Source organism: Neopsephotus bourkii, unplaced genomic scaffold (assembly GCF_033783945.1).
Source record: "Neopsephotus bourkii isolate Nb327-2 ecotype Australia unplaced genomic scaffold, CSIRO-AGI_Nbou_v1 NB_1154, whole genome shotgun sequence".
In the NCBI taxonomy this organism is placed as follows: domain Eukaryota; kingdom Metazoa; phylum Chordata; class Aves; order Psittaciformes; family Psittacidae; genus Neopsephotus; species Neopsephotus bourkii.
Genome location: NW_026901640.1, coordinates 2,960,683 through 2,977,748, shown reverse-complemented (window position 1 = coordinate 2,977,748; position 17,066 = coordinate 2,960,683). Strand labels below are relative to the sequence as shown.

The 17,066-nt window shown below is 61.2% G+C and overlaps 1 protein-coding gene across 2 annotated transcripts; it reads left to right on the top strand.

Annotated features, from left to right (window-relative positions):
- Positions 1-2,680: 2,680 nt before the first annotated feature.
- Positions 2,681-16,554, top strand: SEZ6 (seizure related 6 homolog). Of its 2 annotated transcripts, none has more exons than XM_061363483.1 (17): positions 2,681-2,826; positions 9,673-10,236; positions 10,311-10,444; positions 11,142-11,334; positions 11,965-12,150; positions 12,222-12,390; positions 13,202-13,368; positions 13,451-13,645; positions 13,861-13,999; positions 14,079-14,275; positions 14,353-14,547; positions 14,629-14,820; positions 14,920-15,117; positions 15,200-15,238; positions 15,319-15,439; positions 15,516-15,618; positions 16,264-16,554. In XM_061363483.1, the coding sequence occupies exons 1-17, from the start codon at positions 2,757-2,759 to the stop codon at positions 16,291-16,293; spliced, it is 2,892 nt and encodes a 963-aa protein (XP_061219467.1). In that variant the 5' UTR covers positions 2,681-2,756; the 3' UTR covers positions 16,294-16,554. The 2 variants fall into 2 exon arrangements, with proteins under 2 accessions (XP_061219467.1, XP_061219466.1); XM_061363482.1 differs by having other exon boundaries at positions 16,248-16,554.
- Positions 16,555-17,066: the final 512 nt, after the last annotated feature.

The window sequence follows — 17,066 nt, the reverse complement described above, 5'->3', positions numbered from 1 at the left end:
GTTGCTGCTATGTTTTTAGCAGGAGATAGGGGTGATTTAGGGCTCAGAGAGGCCAGGATGTGAAGCCCCATGTCCCACTGGTGCTGGTGGAAATTATGGGGTGTGATTTGGGGGTTGAGGACACTCAGTGATGCTTTGGGGGGGGGTAACACAGGCAAGGGATTCCAGTGCCCCTGTGCTGCCTGATGGCTAATTAGGGGAATTAATTTACTCCAGCTTTCGTGGTGTAAAAGGCGTTACTTACTGGTTAATTGTCGTTATTATGACATGTTAAATATCATTACTTACATTGCTGCTCGCATCTGATGATGGATGAAGCACTGGGGACCAGTGTGGGGGGAATTCCTTCCCCCCCCAACATGGTGCTCAGTTGGGTCATGGGGATACCCCAGCATCATGGAAACGCAGATCCAGTAGCAGGCAGGGATAGGGGGGTGATGGGGCAAAGATGGGGAGCACAAGCAAAGGATGCGGTCCCTCACAGACCCCTCATCAGGACCACTAATGCAATGAGTACATACCGGCCTCATCATCGCTGCGATGCCCAGGGCTCTGCATCACGCGGTGCCCCACTAAATCAGCACATCCTCCCTCGCCTTTGATGTTACAAGTAATTCACCCATTTCCCCAGGTTTCAGCTGCCTTTTCTGTGCTTTGAACAGCACTCTTACCTGCTCTTCCTTCCCTTTTTTTTGCTGGGAAGATGAGGAATAATTAATTATCCGTGAAACATTACATGGCAAAATGAACTCCTCTCCTGTTAACGGGGTGTTAATGGGTCGGGTTGGAAGAGCCTTGCTCACAATGCCGTGATGGTGCGGGGATGGTTGTTGGTGTTGGAGGAGACAGTGACCATCTTCAGGGCTTTGTGGGACCCCTTAAACCATCACTTTCATTGCATGGATGATCCCAAATAGGGCTTCTCCCATCTTGGGGGTGTCTCTACCTCAAACCCCCCTAAAAGCAGATGCATGGGCTCATCTTGCATTGGGGTGCTACTTCAGCCCTGTGCTGGATAGGAGAGAGAACGTGGTCTCCATCACCCCTGCCTCTTGCCCTGGGTTTAGATTAACCAGAGGCAATGCTTGAGACAGCAAGAAATCCATTTCCCAAAGCAGCCGGCGCGGGTCAGGAGAGCACAGTAAAAATGAAATACTCCCAGTGCAGGCTGGGAGGATGGATGGGAAAACTCGGGGCTGGCACTGGCACAGGGTGGGATTGATGGGGGAACAGCCTGGCTCGGGCTGCGGGAGCTGAGCTGTGGGATCTGATCCATGGGGAGCAGGACAAACTGGGAATGAGGAGCTTTGGCCGAGGCCAGGCAGGGCTCAGCAGCTCAGAGCTCTGTACCTGCTGCACCCATTGCACCCACAGCACCCATTGCATTCATTGCATCCATTGCACCCACTGCACTGGCAGCTGGAGTATCCCAAAAGCCCATCACCACCCATGCAAATGCTTCATCCTGGGCTGTGCCAGCCTCATACATACTCCATCAAAGTGCCAACTGGTACTTAAGGAAGAATTAGGGAGCCAGGATGCTCCCTGGGGAGCACAGCATCATTGTGCTGTGCTCGCCCCTATTTATTACCCCATCCAGATGCTTTGAAGGCACCTGCAAAGGGTTTGTTTGCTCTGTGTCAATCCCAAACAGGAGGCAGCCCCTCATTAGCAGTCCAGGTACGTGCCTGGGGAAGCGTTGGGTGGCTTAAAAATAATTTGAATATCATAATATCAAAACCCTTCAATTTGGCCTCAAAATGTTCATCTTCCAAGCCCTACCAGGCCTTCGGTGCATTAAACATTGATGCAGCTACCGGCGGATCAAAGTTTGGGGTTTAGAGCTTGAAAGCGCTTTGCAGGAAGCATCAGTTGCCCCCTGCCTCCCCCGCATCCCTTTGGGACGAGGACCACAGCATCGCTCCCACCGCAGGCATGGGTTTGCCCGCATCCCGAGCCGAGGTTTGCCGTGCTCCTGGCAGAGCCTGGGATTAGCACTGCAAACCCACCGGGCGACGGCTGGTTGCGTGGGCCGGGGCTGGCCGGGCTGCGGGCCCTGTGCGGTGCTCAGCGTCGGCGCGGGGAGGAGAAGCCATCTGGGCTTTGGTGGAGATGGGGAGGGGGTTATTCAACAAAGAGCCGGGTTTGTGTTCATTTTTAACACGTCCGGCAGCGGTGCCAACGCCATCTGCCTGCTGCAGGGCTGCCGGCCCCCGGGGAGCCAGCGGGGTGGGGAATACACCCAGAATACACCCCCCCACACACACCAAGCTGCCCCGGGCCCAGGTTGCCCTGATTAGGGATGATGAGCTCAGCCCTAACTGGGGCTATTTAGGAGGAGGAGGTGGAGAAGGGAAGCTGGAAGGGGTGGTGGGGGGGGGTATATGATGGGGTGGGTACCGCTGAGCTTTCCCACAAGCCCCCAGCCTGGAGGGTGGTGTATGGGAGATCCCCTCCCCCAGCCTCCATCTCCCAGTATTTGCGGGCGCTGTGCTCGGAGAGTTACGGCGCGGAAGGAGGGGGTGGCAGGGAGGAGCCCCCCCCTCTCCGTTCCCTCCCCATTCCCTCCCCATTCCCTCCCCATTCCAGCCTGCAGGATCTCCGTGCGCCGCACTCGGAGCATTACGGCGGGGTCCATCCCGTCCCCCCCCCAGCTCCCTCCACGGCCGCGGGATTGGCGGGCGCCGCACTCGGAGCGTTGCGGCGCGGCCGTGCCCGCAGCGCGGAGCTGTCCGCGGTGCTGACCGCCGCCGGCCATGGGCTCCGCGCCGCCGCCCGCACGGCTCCTGCCGCTGCTCGCCGCGCTGCTCGGGGCCACCGCACACGGTAAGGGCCGGCACCGCCATCACCCCCCCACCACCACCACCACTTCCCCGCTCCCCTCCTCACAACGGTTACCCCCCCCCCCCGCACCCTCCCGCCCCGGTCACCGCCCCATACACACCAACACCCCCCGGTACCACTGGCCCCAGCCTTGGCGCCGCTCAACTTTGCCAACTTGCGCTCGACCCCCCCGCACCGGGGGAGCCCCCCCCATCGCCTCTCCGTTATCCGCCGCACCCCCCCCCCCCCTCCTTCATCCGGTGGTGCGGGGAGCGGGAGCCGTCGGGGGCGCGCAGAGCTGTTTGCAGCCGGGCTGGTGCAACGCCGCCCCCGGCGGGCTCCGGAGACAGCCCCTCTGCCGGTGTTAGCGAGGGGGGGACCCGCGCCCTCAGCATCAAGCGCTTCGACACCCCTCCCGGCTGCGAGCCGGTCCCTCCGTGCTGTGGGGCATGGGGGCATTCGTCTCTGTCCCCCCCCCTTCCCCTCTGGCTCGCTTGGGGTGACCCCTTTGGCTATGGGGAGGGCGCAGGGGAGATGAAGGGATAGCGAGGGTTGGTCCTTCCTAGGAGAGCAGCCAACACCCAGCTCAGCTCCTTAGCTCTGCCACCCATGGGGCACGGGCAGCCTTGACGCCGTGCGGCTCTGCTGCCCCAAACCCCAAGACTGGGTTCACACCAGGGCTTGGGGTGCCCCAGTTCACCGTGGTGCGGTGGGGATCCATCCCTGTTGGGGTGCAGGCAGGGGGCCGCAGGCTGCCTGCGGGGCTCGGCCAAGCTGCAGGCAGCAGCCGTGCAGGGACTTACATAAACTCCCCATCTGGCAGCAGAGCCCAGGCGGGGAAGGGCGTCGTGGCCCTGTGCCCGCTGCTATTCCCGTCTCACTGTGCCGCCGGGAGCGATGCCACAGCCTCTTGCTTGGGTGGAGAGGGTGGATGGGGGGACTTCTGCATGGCAGCGAGTGCGGCAAGGCCACGGTACCCACATCTCCCACCCCACTGGGTGTAGAGGGGTTAGGGGGGGTGTCTGTGTGCCTGGTTCTGTCCTGGGAGCAGGGCTCTGGCTTCCCCCAAGGGAGGCTGGTGCTTACAGTGTCAGTTTAATGATTTCTAATGAGCAATTACCTCTAGTCAGTCCCCTAATTTCTGAATATCAATAAAGTTAATTAAACTCTGTACGTGCGTTTCCCAGAGTGTTAGAGGTAGGGATGCCCTGGAAGGTGCCAAGCTCTTCCCAAGGATGGGAGCTTTGGGGTCTCATTCACTCTGGCCCCCCCAGTGTGTTGGGCATTGCCCTTGACACTCACGCACTCCCTGTCCCCCATCAGGCAGGGCTCCCAGCCCAACACCCTGATTTCCATGCAGCACCACCTTGTTGCCATGGCCTTGACTTGCCATTGATGGACTGGAACATGCTGGGGATGTGCCGTGGGTCTGGGTGATATGGGTACAGAGTTCACAGAACCCTCACCCAGGCCAAGGAGATAGGTGATGTCCCCTGGATGGTGGCAATGTGAGGCTAGGACCCAGTGGCCTGCAGGCTTGGCCCAGCCATGGGGCAGCACCAGCTGCCAGTGCCCACAGGAGTAAGTGGGGTCTGGGTCCCACAGCACTGATGCAGCTGGGGTATGGTGCTGGACATGGTTCCATCCACCCTGCCCCACTGCAACACCTTTTCCTAGCTCTCTAAAGCCGTGGCAGGCCTGCCTGTGTTGGGGGATCATCTATGCTGTGAATGGACCTCCTTGTAACTTGGGGTTCTTGCAGTCTGTGGGTTGTGATGGGTGGCACAGGGCCTGACTGTGCCCTCATGAGCTGTGCCATGCTGTCCAGTGTCACATCCCCCATGATCATAGGAGCAATGGATGTGGGGACAAGACATCCGTGGGGATGTGGGTGCTGGTCGGAGTTTTGGGGAGAGGAGAGGGACTGGAGCAGGATCTGCTACAGTAATTAACAGCGTATGTGCTCATCCCCTGCGTGCCTCGGAGGAGTTCATCACTGCCACGCTGCGTGCGCCAGGCCGGGATTATGTGGATAATGCTCTTAAGCCAGAGGATGGGAGGGCAGGGTTCCCCATGGGGATGCAGGGCTGCACCAGCCGCCTCCATCATCCCCATGGGAGCCTGGCTGCCGCAGCACCTGCTGCAGGTGGGGGTGCATGGAGCAGGGCTGCCGGCCCCAGGCTCTGTGCAGGCACTCAGCAGAGCCAGAGAGTGGGAATGTGGGAGGAAAACGGGGTGCAAAGGGGCAACGGCACAGCAAGGGCACCGCAGGGCTGGTGCAGAGCAATGGAGGGATGCTCAGATGGGAGCGGGGCTCACTAGGGTTGTGTTGGGGTGAAGGCCAGGGATGATCCCAGGATCCAGGCCCCCTGTGAGCACAGGGAGGCCCCAGGGGAGGTGGATGGAGTTGTGTCTGCGGTGACTCTGGCTGCAGAGGATAACTTTGCCTCCGATCAATTCTTTAAATGCACACAATTGAAAGATTGCCTTTGAAAGCTGCCTATAAGCAGGGAGGTAATGGATTCCCTCTAGTCACAGGCAGCAGCTCCAGAGCACCAGCATCCCTTCCTTTGGCTGTTGGAGAGATGGAGCCAGCCAGGGTACCAGCACCACTCCCTCCATGGACATCCTTGGGTGGCAAAGGGGCTGCCTGGACCTGTCAGAGGATGTCTCCATCTCCCTGGCTCCCCACCAGCCTGCCCTGCAATGGGACCTGGCTCCCCTTGTCGCATCCTCTGAGGTGTCAGAGCATCCCATTGGGAATGTGCTCAGTGCCCAGCCTGGGTGAGAAGCAGCAGGCACCGGCCTGCACCCTTGCCATGCCATTGGGGATTATTACATATCTAATTTAAACACAGTAACGAGCTGTGCTGAAGGGATCAAATATTAATCAGCTGCAAGCGTGCTGCTGTGACCCTGTGAAAATGGAGAGAGGTGCCTGGAAGACAGGATCAGCTGATGCTGGGCAGTGCATGGGGGTGATGCCCAGGCAGGGTGGGCTCTGGGGGTCCCCCAGGTGCCCTGGGAGGTGGCAATGGGAGGGGATGGTGGCTTTGGTTCATCCCCATCCCTGGCAGTGCTCAAGGCCAGGTTGGACACAGGGGCTTGGAGCAAGCTGCTCCAGTGGAAGGGGTCCCTGCCCGTGGCAGGGGTTGGAGCTGGATGAGCTTTAAGGTCCCTTCCAACACAAACCAGTGTGGGATCCCACATGAAGAGCAGTAACGGAGCAGGGTTTGCTGGCAAGGGGATGCTCATGTTGAATTCCCAGGGGGGAAAACGGGGGTGCTGGAGGCAGCTGGGATGCCAGCCCTGGTGTGATGCTCCATGCTTCCCACCCGCTGGGATGGATCCGTGTCTGTGGGGAGGGTGATGGCTGAGCAGCCCAACACGGGGCTAGACAAGCACATTTCAATTACTGTCGCCAGCAGCAGGCACAGGGAAGGGGAGGGCAGTGTGGCTCTGCTCTTTCTGCCTGCCTCCTGTCTGGAGCCATGCACTCAGGGGTGCCCTATAGGGTGGGTGTCCCCTCTGCCACCCTGGTGTGCCAGGGGATGAGCTATATTGGAGCCCTGTGGGGAGCTGGTACCCATGCCATGGGCACCATGGAGCGGCACAGAGCAGGTGCTGCCCATCAACGGGGGCTCCATCCCAGGGGATACCAACGCAGGGCTGGGCTGGGGCTGATTTGGGGAGGAGGGACGTGGCGCCGCACGGCTCCAGCGCTCAGGTCCGAAATAGCAGCAGACACACAATCCATCACTGCCGCCGCCGCCGCGCAGGGAAATTGCTGTACAAACGCATTAGCTCCGGGGGAAAGCGGGATTCCACAGGCTGTGGGCAATGAGGAGGGGATGGGGCACCCTGAGCAGGGGTGGGGAGGGAGGGAGACCGCGGGGATGGGCACCCCGGTGCCCGCTGGGCTCTGCCCCTGCTGCCCGCTCGGTGTCGGTGATGCTCCAGGGAGCGGGCTGTGGTGACATGTGTCAGCGGGTAAATGACTGTTCAATTCAAGGAGAAGCGCAGAACATACAAGGTCAAACGCTTCCCCGCCAGCGCCGCCATGAATATTAAACTGAGCTCTTGTGGTAGCTGCCGCGCTCACCAGCAGCATCCCCAGGCACCGGGGCAGCCCCTTGGTTCCAGCTGCTCCAGCATCCTTGGCTTGGGTGTCTGGGCATGGAGGAGGCCATGGGGTAGCAGGATGTGGGTGCCAATGGGGTGCTCAGCTTGCTGTATGGCGGTGCTCTGGCTGCGTGGCAGTGGTGTTGGCATAGGGAGCTGCCTGCACATCCCTGCTGCACCATCACATCGTGTGTGTGTGCACCTCCCTGCACTCACCTACCCACTGCTTGCACCCACCATCCCTGCCTGCGCCTTTACACCACCCACCGCTCCTGACGCTGCCTGTGCTATCACACTGCCTACACCTCCCCATCCACCCTCATTCCCTGCCTGCTGGTCCCCATTCCCCACGGCTACCAGAGCAGGGCATGGAGATGGGGCTCTGGCACCAAGCAGGCACATCCCGTACCCAGGGCATGGGCTGCGGATGGGGGGAGCGTGGCGCCGGCTGCCTGACAGCTCATCCATCACCGCTGCCGGCCCCGGTGGTGGGGGCAAAACCAGATTGGATTTTAAATTGGAAAACAACCCTGGATTCCTGCAAGCCCCAACCCCTGCCCCATGGACCCGGCTGCCTGCACCTCCCGCCAGCCATCACCCCCCTATTGATGGGGAAACTGGGGCTCGGAGCAGCACCGCGATGCTGCTGGGGCAGCCGAGGGCCCTGACCCGTGGCCTCCGCTCTGTTATTACTTGCTTGTCGGGCAGCATCGATCGCTGCTCCCCAGGAGGCCACGTGCTGCCTTATTTATGTATCTGTGACAGCCAGCAGCATTGATTCCCAACGGGGAGGCAGCCGCCGCCACAGCCCCATTGGTCTCCAGCATCTCCCCAGCTCCCATTAATAGACTCCTGCCTGGTTAAGCTAATGTAAGGGATTAGGACCCCAACCCAGCTTCAGCCCCCCCCAATGGGCACGCAGCTATTGGGGATTTGATGGGTCCTTTGCAAGTGTTTGTGAGCACCCTGAGCCCTGGAGGGGTGCCAGGGCCTGGGAGGTGGGTGCTAGGTGGCAGGGTTTAATGCTCTTCTTGGGGCTATGGGAGGGCCACAGATGTGGTGCTGGAGATAAGCTGCTTAGAGATGTCTGTAGGGGTCTTAATCTGGTGGTGCCTGAGGGACATGGGTGGCAACATCTGGGCACTTGCTGCCTTCTCACAGTGCTCCAAGCATCCTGCATCCAAGGGCATGTCCATCTCTGAGCATCCTCTGGTGCTGGAAGCATCCTGTAGTGCTGGAAGCATCCAGCGGTACGCAGAGCATCCCCTGGTGTCAGGAATACCTCATGGTACCCAGAGACATCCCACAGTGCTGGGAGCATCCTGTGGTACACAGAGCACCACGTAGAGCCCAGGGTGTCTAGGCACTGCCCATCGCAGGGTGCCACAGCACGCAGGTAGGACCTGCTGTAGGGATCTTGCTATGGGGGGTCCCACTTCATCCAGCAGCCCCAATGGGGACCACTGTGCTCCCAGCACCCTGGGCAATGGGTGCAGGAGGCCAGGGTGAGCATCCCTCCTCCAGCCTTTGCTCTGAGGGGCTGGCCCCTGAGCACTAATCTGCTATTAAAGCCTAAGAGAGGTTTTGTTGCCCTTCAGTACAAACTCATTTAAGTTTTATGTTCAAATGAATGGATCCCATTAAAAAATGATGCGGGCCTTGCTGGGGGGGCAAGTGTGGTCAGATACTCACCTCCCACCGGGCTGCTGTGCCCGGGGCATTGCCACCATCCCTGGGTAATGGTAAGGGAGCCAAGGGGATGCACTGGGTGATGGGGATGCCTCCTGGCACCCACCAGCTCCCCCCCACGCTGCTCACCCAAGCTGATGTCTCTTAATAGTCCCTTAAAAGCAGCAATCACAGAGTAATTAATCTTCGTGGGGCCCTGCCCTGCTATAGATCAGTATAATTACCTGGTAATTGGCAGTATCATATCATCAGCACTCGTGCACGGTGGCAGGACATGCCTCCCAACTGGCCATAGAGGGATGCTACCAGCATGGCATCCCCTCCTGCTGTGGTATGGTGGGGCTGGGGAGCTGTGCCCCCCCCCCCGGGAAAGAGGGGACCAGACCCACCAGGGATTGATGCTGGTGGCTCATTAAGGCTGATTAAATGCTTTTGGGTTTGGTCTAAAGGCTGTAAGTGTCTGGGATTTGCTCAGGGATTAATGCTCGGAGGAGCCACGGCATTCCCGGTGCAGCTGGTTATGGCAGACACGGCAATCACCTGTGTGTCTGCAATGGGTGGGCACCCCTTAATGTGGGGCAAGCTGCAGTTATGCATTAATTAGCCACGGTTTAATTGCCAGGGCTGCCCCAGGGCAGGGTCCCACTGCATGGGGTCCATGTGCTTGTTTGTCATCCTGGTTTTGGTGCAGTAGTGGTGAGCAGGAGGTGTTGCCCCTCGGGATGGAGGATGAAGTGTTGGTCCATGGTGAAGTGCTGGTGCCCAGCGCAGCACAGGACTGATGTTGCACCAGCACTGCTCCCTGCTGCAGCATCAGCCCATGTCCAAGGCTTGCTCCCAAGTGCCACACTGGGCACAGCATCGGTTTGTGAGGGACGTGCATCACTGGTCCCCAGGGCCATGTCAGTCCGTGATGCAGCATCGATCCACAGTGCACCGTTGGTCCAGACTGAAGCCTCGGTCTCTGATGCAGCACCAGTCTATGACGCAGCATCAGCCCACAGCTCCCCAGCACCCCGTGCTCTCTCCTCCCCACAGGCTTCAATGGGCTGGCGAGGAAAGCCGGGGACAGCGCTGAGGCCGAGAGGGAGCCGACGGCGCTGCCCACACCGGAGGAGCGGGAGGCAGAGGCTCGCTTTGTGAGCACAGCGCCCACGCTGAAGCTGCTCAACCACCACCCGCTGCTGGAGGACCTGCTGCACGAAGCCTTCCTCAAGAAGGACTACCTGGGCCAGGCACCGTTCCTGCCTGGGGGCCCTGGTCCCATCCTGCCCGCTGATGCCCTGCAGCCAGACCCTGAGCCCCCCCCACGCACCCCTGCCCTGCCCAGGCCTGCCTTCCCCACTGACCCATTGACCACACCAGCAGGGCACCCAGGCCCATGGGGGGATGCGTGGGGGGCTGTACCGGCTGCTGATCCCTCGTGGTCCCCTGCCAGGGTGCTGGAATCCAGCCCAACATCCCCCCCCAGCCAGGCACCCATCACGCCCGGTACATCTCCAGGAGCCCACACTGGGGATGCTGTGGTCCATGGGGATGAGGAGGGGAGCACCACCACCTCCACCATCACCACCACCACTGTCACCACGCTGCAGGGGCCTGGTGAGTGCTGGGCATGGAGATGGGGGGAGCTGGGGTGAAGTGGGGCTGAGCAGGAATCTCCTCTGTCACCACAGCCCCCTGCAATAGGACGCTGGCGGGTCCTGAGGGCTGGCTGGTGTCCCCGGAGCTGGCCAGTGTCCCCTATGATGGCAGCCTGGACTGCACCTACACCATCTCTGTCTACCCTGGCTATGGCGTGGAGCTCAAGGTGAGATGGGAACTGGGGTGGGATGGGGTGCCAAGTGCCCATGGGCACGCGTGGCATGTCCCCTGCTCTGTGCCATCACTGTGGAGTGCAGCAAACACATAGTCTCGTCCCTATCCGATGTCCCCAAATCAGCAGAGCTGGGATGTAGGTGCACAAGCTGGTGGGATGCCCCAGGATGCTCCGTGCTCACCGGCTGCCATGGCTGGTACCCAGCACAGGAGCAGGGATGCAGGGTTAATTAATGCAGCACTGATGAAGAAGGTGTGAGCAATGCTGGGGTGCAGAGCCAGGAAAACCCAACTCCCATCTGCTGGAAGCAGAGGCTGGTGCTGAGGCCATGTGTTGCTCCCATTGGTGGCACATGGATGTGTGTCCCCACCTCTGCCCACGGCTTGCTGAGCCAGAAGCAGCAGCTCCCCAGTGAGCCCTGGCTCCTCCATCACCATAGACCACTGCTTCATTAACATCATTAACAGCACATCCCTCCAGAGGGCTGGAGCTGCTCTCGGTGTGGGCCTGGCTGTGCCGTGGGGGGCTCCTTCTTTGCAGAGCAGGATGGTTTATGGTGCTGGTAACCGTGGTTGAAAGGCGCTGCCCTGCACGGACGCGCTCCAACGCGCTATCGACCATGGAGAAGCTGCCCAAGGACCAGCCCCAAGGCAGGTACCGGGGTGGTGATTCCTGGCTGTGCCCATAGGTTCACAACATCAGCCTGGCAGAGGGGGAGACGCTGACAGTGGAGAGCATGGGGGGGCTGGAGCCCACCCTCCTGGCCAATGAGTCCTTCCTGCTGCGGGGCCAGGTCATCCGCAGCCCTGCCAACATCCTCACCCTGCGCTTCCAGAGCCCCCGGCCCCACAGCCCCAGCTCCTACCACTTCCGATACCAAGGTATGGGGCAGCATCCACCACCCTGGTGCCTCCCTCGCTGGCGCGATGTTGATTCAGAGCATGGTGATGGGCGGCAGGGTTTACCTGTGCCAATGGTGGGTTAAGTGGGTGAAGAACACAGAGAAGGGCAATGAAGTTGGTGCAGGGCCTGGAGCACAAGTGTGGAGAGGAATGGCTGAGGGAGCCAGGGGGGTTAAGTCTGGAGAAGAGAAGGCTCAGGAGGGCCCTGATTGCTCCCTGCAACTACCTGGAAGGAGGATGGAGCGAAGTGGGGGTCAGTCTCTTCTCCCAAGGGACAGGACAAGAGGTAACAGGTTCAAGCTGCACCGGGGGGGGGTTTAGCCTGGATATTAGGAACAATTAATTCATGGAGAGGGTGCTCAGGCATTGGAACAGGGCTGGGGTCAGCATCCCTGCAAGTGTTCGCACCCCATGGAGATGAGGGTTAGCAGTGGCCATGGCAGGAAAGGTCTTGATCTTCAAGCTCTTTCCAACCCGGCTGACTGTATGATTACAGACAGGCATAGGCACCGTGTCACCCAGCCCTGCAGCACCCATACCGGGGTGCTGGGTGGGCTGGGGTCTTTATGGGGGCTCCATCCCCATCCATAACACCACTCCTGCCCCCAGCCTACGTGCTGAGCTGCCCCTTCCCGGCGCGGCCGGCGTTCGGGGAGGTGTCCGTGAGCAGCCTGCACCCCGGCGGGGACGCCCGCTTCCGCTGCGCCACCGGCTACCAGCTCCATGGCACCCACCGCATCACCTGCCTCAACGCCACCCGGCCCTTCTGGAGCGCCCATGAGCCCCTCTGCCTCGGTGAGCATCGGTACTGGGAGAGGCACAGCCGGTGTGGTGCAGCCCGGTGCTGATGGTCCCTTCTCCTGCAGCGGCGTGCGGTGGCGCGGTCCGGAACGCCACGGTGGGACGCATCGTGTCACCCGGCTTCCCCGGGAACTACAGCAACAACCTGACGTGCCACTGGGTGCTGGAGGCGCCCGCCGGACACCGCCTGCACCTCCACTTCGAGAAGGTGTCGCTGGCAGAGGATGATGACAGGTTGGGCAACAGGGTAGGGAGGAATTGGGGGGCCAGGGTACCGTGGAGCAGCTCCGCACCAGGCCATGTCCAAGGATGGGGCTTTTGGACAGACCCAAAGATGGGTGCTGTTGGCAATGCCCATAGATGGGTACCTTTGGTCATATTCAAGGGTGGGTGTCACTTGACATACCAAAAGGGAAGATGCTGTTGGTCATGTTGAAGGATGGGTGTCACTGGCCATGCTCAAGTGTAGGCACTGTTGGCCACGTTCAAAGAAGACACCATTGGCAATGGCCAAGGGTTGGTGTCATTCATCATGTTCAAGGATGGGTGTCATTGGCTATGCCCAAAGGTGGGTGCTACTCATCATGTTCAAGGTTCAATGATACCAAGGGTTGGTGTCATTCATCATGTTCAAGGATGGGCATCATTGGCTATGCCCAAAGGTGGGTGCTACTCATCATGTTCAAGGTTCAATGATACCAAGGGTTGGTGTCATTCATCATGTTCAAGGATGGGCATCATTGGCTATGCCCAAAGGTAGGTGCTATTCATCATGTTCAAGGATGGGCATCATTGGCTATGCCCAAAGGTGGGTGCTACTCATCATGTTCAAGGATGGGCATCATTGGCTATGCCCAAAGGTGGGTGCTACTCATCATGTTCAAGGATGGGCATCATTGCCTACGCCCAAAGGTGGGTGCTACTCATCATGTTCAAGGATGGGTGCTGCTGGCCATGGCTGCGGCCATGCTACCACCCATGCCCAAGGACGGGGGCTGTTGGCCACGGCCACCACAGCACCCTGCCCCTTGCCATGCCTTGCCAGGCTCATCATCCGCAACGGCAACAACGTGGAGGCACCACCGGTGTATGACTCCTACGAGGTGGAGTACCTGCCCATCGAGGGGCTGCTCAGCACCGGGCGCCACTTCTTTGTGGAGCTCACCACCGACAGCAGCGGGGCCGCTGCGGGCATGGCGCTGCGCTATGAGGGTACGGGGCCGGGATGGAGGGGGGCACCCCGGCACCCCCATGCCCGCCTGGCCCCTGCGGACCTTCGCCCCTGTGCCCGCAGCTTTTGAGCAGGGGCATTGCTACGAGCCCTTTGTCAAGTATGGGAACTTCACGGCCAGCGACCCCCGGTACCCGGTGGGCACCACAGTGGAGTTCAGCTGTGACCCCGGTTACACGCTGGAGCAGGGCTCCACCATCATCGAGTGCGTCGATCCCAATGATCCACAGTGGAATGAGACGGAGCCAGCATGCCGTGGTGGGCACCAGTGGGCAGGGAAAAGGGAGCTGGAGATGGGGTTTGGTGGGTGCTGGAGTTGGGGGGTGCCATTGTGATGGAGCTGGGGATGGAGCAGGAGGGATGCATTGTGGTGTGTGCTGGAGCTGTGGGATGCAGTGGGAGCTGCGGCTAATGGGTGGTGGGTGCTGTGGTGGGTGCCCCACAGTGATGCTGAGCCCACCATGCACCCACAGCGGTGTGCAGCGGGGAGCTGACGGATGCATCCGGCGTGGTTCTGTCACCCAACTGGCCAGAGGCGTACGGCAAAGGCCAGGACTGCATCTGGGGGCTGCACGTGGAGGAGGACAAGCGCATCATGCTGGACGTCCGCGTGTGAGTGCGGGGACGGCCACGGGGATGGAGGGGTTTGGGATCCATGCTCCCCCCTGCCCTCACCGCCCTGCTCCCCCAGGCTGCGGCTGGGCTCAGGGGATGTCCTCACCTTCTATGATGGGGATGACCTCACGGCGCGCATCCTGGGCCAGTACACGGGTGCCCGCGGCCGCTTCAAGCTCTACGCCTCCACCGCTGATGTCACCGTCCAGTTCCAGTCTGACCCCGGTGCTGGTGCCTTTGCCTATCGGCAGGGCTTTGTCATCCACTTCTCTGGTGAGGCCCATGGTGGGATAGTGCCACCATTGTCCCTGGTGTCCCACGCTACCCCGCTCACCCTGTCACCCTCACAGAGGTCCCCCGTAACGATACCTGCCCCGAGCTGCCAGACATCGCCAACGGCTGGAAGACATCCTCACAACCGGAGCTGCTCCATGGCACCGTGGTCACCTACCATTGCTACCCTGGCTTCCAGCTGACCGGCACCGACCTCCTGATGTGCCACTGGGACCTGACATGGAGCGGCGACCTGCCCACCTGCGAGCGGGGTGAGTGGTACCCATCGGCATCCCCGTGCCCTGCGGAGCATCCCCATCAGCCACCATCATCACCAGTCCCTTTGCCTGCAGTGACCTCCTGCCGGGACCCCGGGGACGCCGAGCACAGCCGCAGGGTGGTCTCCAGCCCCAGATTCCCGGTGGGAGGCACCGTGCAGTACATCTGCGACAAGGGGTACATCCTGGCGGGCAGCGGGACCCTGACGTGCCACGAGCGGGCCGCGGGAGGACCCAAGTGGAGCGACCGCCTCCCCAAGTGCATCCGTGAGTCGGGTCCCCTCTCCCAGGCCATGTCCCCTGCACTGATGGGCACTGATGACGGGCACTGATGGGCACTGATGGCACCGTGTCCGTGCCCCACAGCGGAGACCTACGAGCCGTGCCACAACCCCGGCGTGCCGGCGGGCGGGCGGCAGAGCCCCGAGCGCCGCCTGTACCCGGCGGGAGCCACGCTGCGCTTCTCCTGCGCCGACGGGCGGGCGCTGCTGGGCGAGAGCAGCCTGCGCTGCCTGCCCGGGCACCCGTCGCGCTGGAGCAGCTCCCCTCCCATCTGCAAAGCGGGTGAGAGCACCCCGCATCACCCCACTGCGCCCCTCAGCACCCCACTTCTTGCTGATGATCCCGGCTTCTTTCTTTCCTCCAGCCTCCTATGACGAGTTTTACAGCAACCGTAACCTGGATGGTAAGGGCAAGGGGGTGATGGGGTGCAGACAAGCACCCAGGGTGTAGGTGCCCCCTCGCTGAGCCGACTATCCCATGCAGCCGTGGCCAAGGCTGTGCCATCGGGACCAGCGCTGGAGGGCACCAATGTCGCCATCGCCGTCTTCCTGCCCGTCCTGGTGGTGGCCCTGCTCATCGGGGGCATTTACCTCTACTTCTCCAAGTGAGTGGCCGGGTGGTCCCCGGCACCCCATGGGGGTCACCACGTTCCTCCTGCTCCATCTGTCCGCTCCCCACAGGCTCCAGGGGAAGCCGTCCCTGCAGCTGCCCCTTGCTGGCTCCCACCCCTATGACCATATCACCGTGGAGTCGGCTTTTGACAACCCCACCTATGAGACAGGAGTAAGTACGGGCCCCCTAGGTCCCCCCAGCCAGAGCTGGGCACCCCAGGGACCCTGCGTTGTATCAGCCATGTGTGCCAGGGGCTGTGTGTGGAGTAGGACAGGAGTGGAATGGGGCGATGCATTGCAGGGATCATGCTTTAGGTAGGATATCCATCCAGGGACCACACATGGAGTGGAATATCCATCCAGATCCCATTCACAGGATAGGGCATCCATCCAGGGACCCTTCATGTGACAGACATCCATCCAGGGACAACACATAGAATGGAATATCCATCCAGGGACCCTTCATGTGACAGGCATCTATCCAGGAATCACACATAGGATGGAATATCCATCCAGGGTCTGTGCATGGGATGGAATATCCACCTAGGGACTCTTCACAGCATGGGACATCCACGCAGGGACCACACATGGGATGGAATATACACCCAGGGCTTGTTGATGGGATGGGACATACACTCAGGGATCATTTCCCAGGATGGACATCTATCCTGAGGCCATTCATGGGATGAGGCCATGCACAGAATGGTATAACCATCCAGGGACCCTCACAACATGGGACATCCACCCAGGGACAGCACATGGGGTGGGACACGCATCCGCCGAGTGTCCAACCCCTCGCAGTCTGTTTTCTTTGCAGGACACAAGGGAATATGAAGTGTCCATCTAGGAGTGGGCAGCGTGGAGCCGGGCACTGCAGCCACCCCTCCCGGGCCCCCCCATGCCCACCAGCCCCCCAGCACGGGCTGGGTCCACCTTTCCCAATGAGACCCAAGCCGAGCGCTTGGTGGGACTGACCCAGCCCCAGCCCCCCTCTCCTGCACCCCCCAGCCCACCCGGACCCCCGTGGGGTCTGCCTGCGCCCCGCTGCCACCCGACCCCCACCCCGGGGTGCTGAACTGGGGGGGGGGTATCCCCGAACCCCCAGCCACACAATGGAGGGTCCCAGGCGAGGGGGAACGGGGTTGTGGGGACCCCCCCCCGGCAAACACAGGGGGTGCAGCGGGGAGGGGGACACCCTGCAAAGCCCCTGGGGGGGAGGGGTTAAAGGGGTTCGCGTGGCCATGGGGGTACCCCCCCACCTCTCCCACCTCAGCACAGGTCCTGTCCCCCCGTGTCTCCCGCCGCCGTCACGCAGGGACGTGTCGTGTGTCCCCGACACCGAGCATGCTGCGTCCCCCACCGGCCCCGCCCGCTTGCTTCTCCCTCCCTGGGGCGTCCCCTCCGCCACCGACGTGGCCCCCCCCGCCTGTCCCGGCACCCCAGCAGGTACGGACCCGGGCGAGGACGGGGGACACCGGGTACAGCTGTGGCCCACCCCCCGACGCGTCCCGCCCGGGCTGGGGGTCCCTGGGGTGGAGAGGACCCCCCCACACCCCCCATCTTTTGGTTGTTTCATTAATAAAAACAGGTGTTTTAGAAGAAGCGGTGGCGTCTTCCTCA

Bases quoted from the DNA above. Each gene is read 5' to 3' on its own strand.
- SEZ6 (XM_061363482.1), top strand. From the start codon at position 2,757: ATGGGCTCCGCGCCGCCGCCCGCACGGCTCCTGCCGCTGCTCGCCGCG. The intron at 13,369-13,450 runs GTACGGGGCCGG...CTGTGCCCGCAG, and splicing joins CATGGCGCTGCGCTATGAGG to CTTTTGAGCAGGGGCATTGC. The intron at 14,000-14,078 runs GTGAGTGCGGGG...CTGCTCCCCCAG, and splicing joins ATCATGCTGGACGTCCGCGT to GCTGCGGCTGGGCTCAGGGG.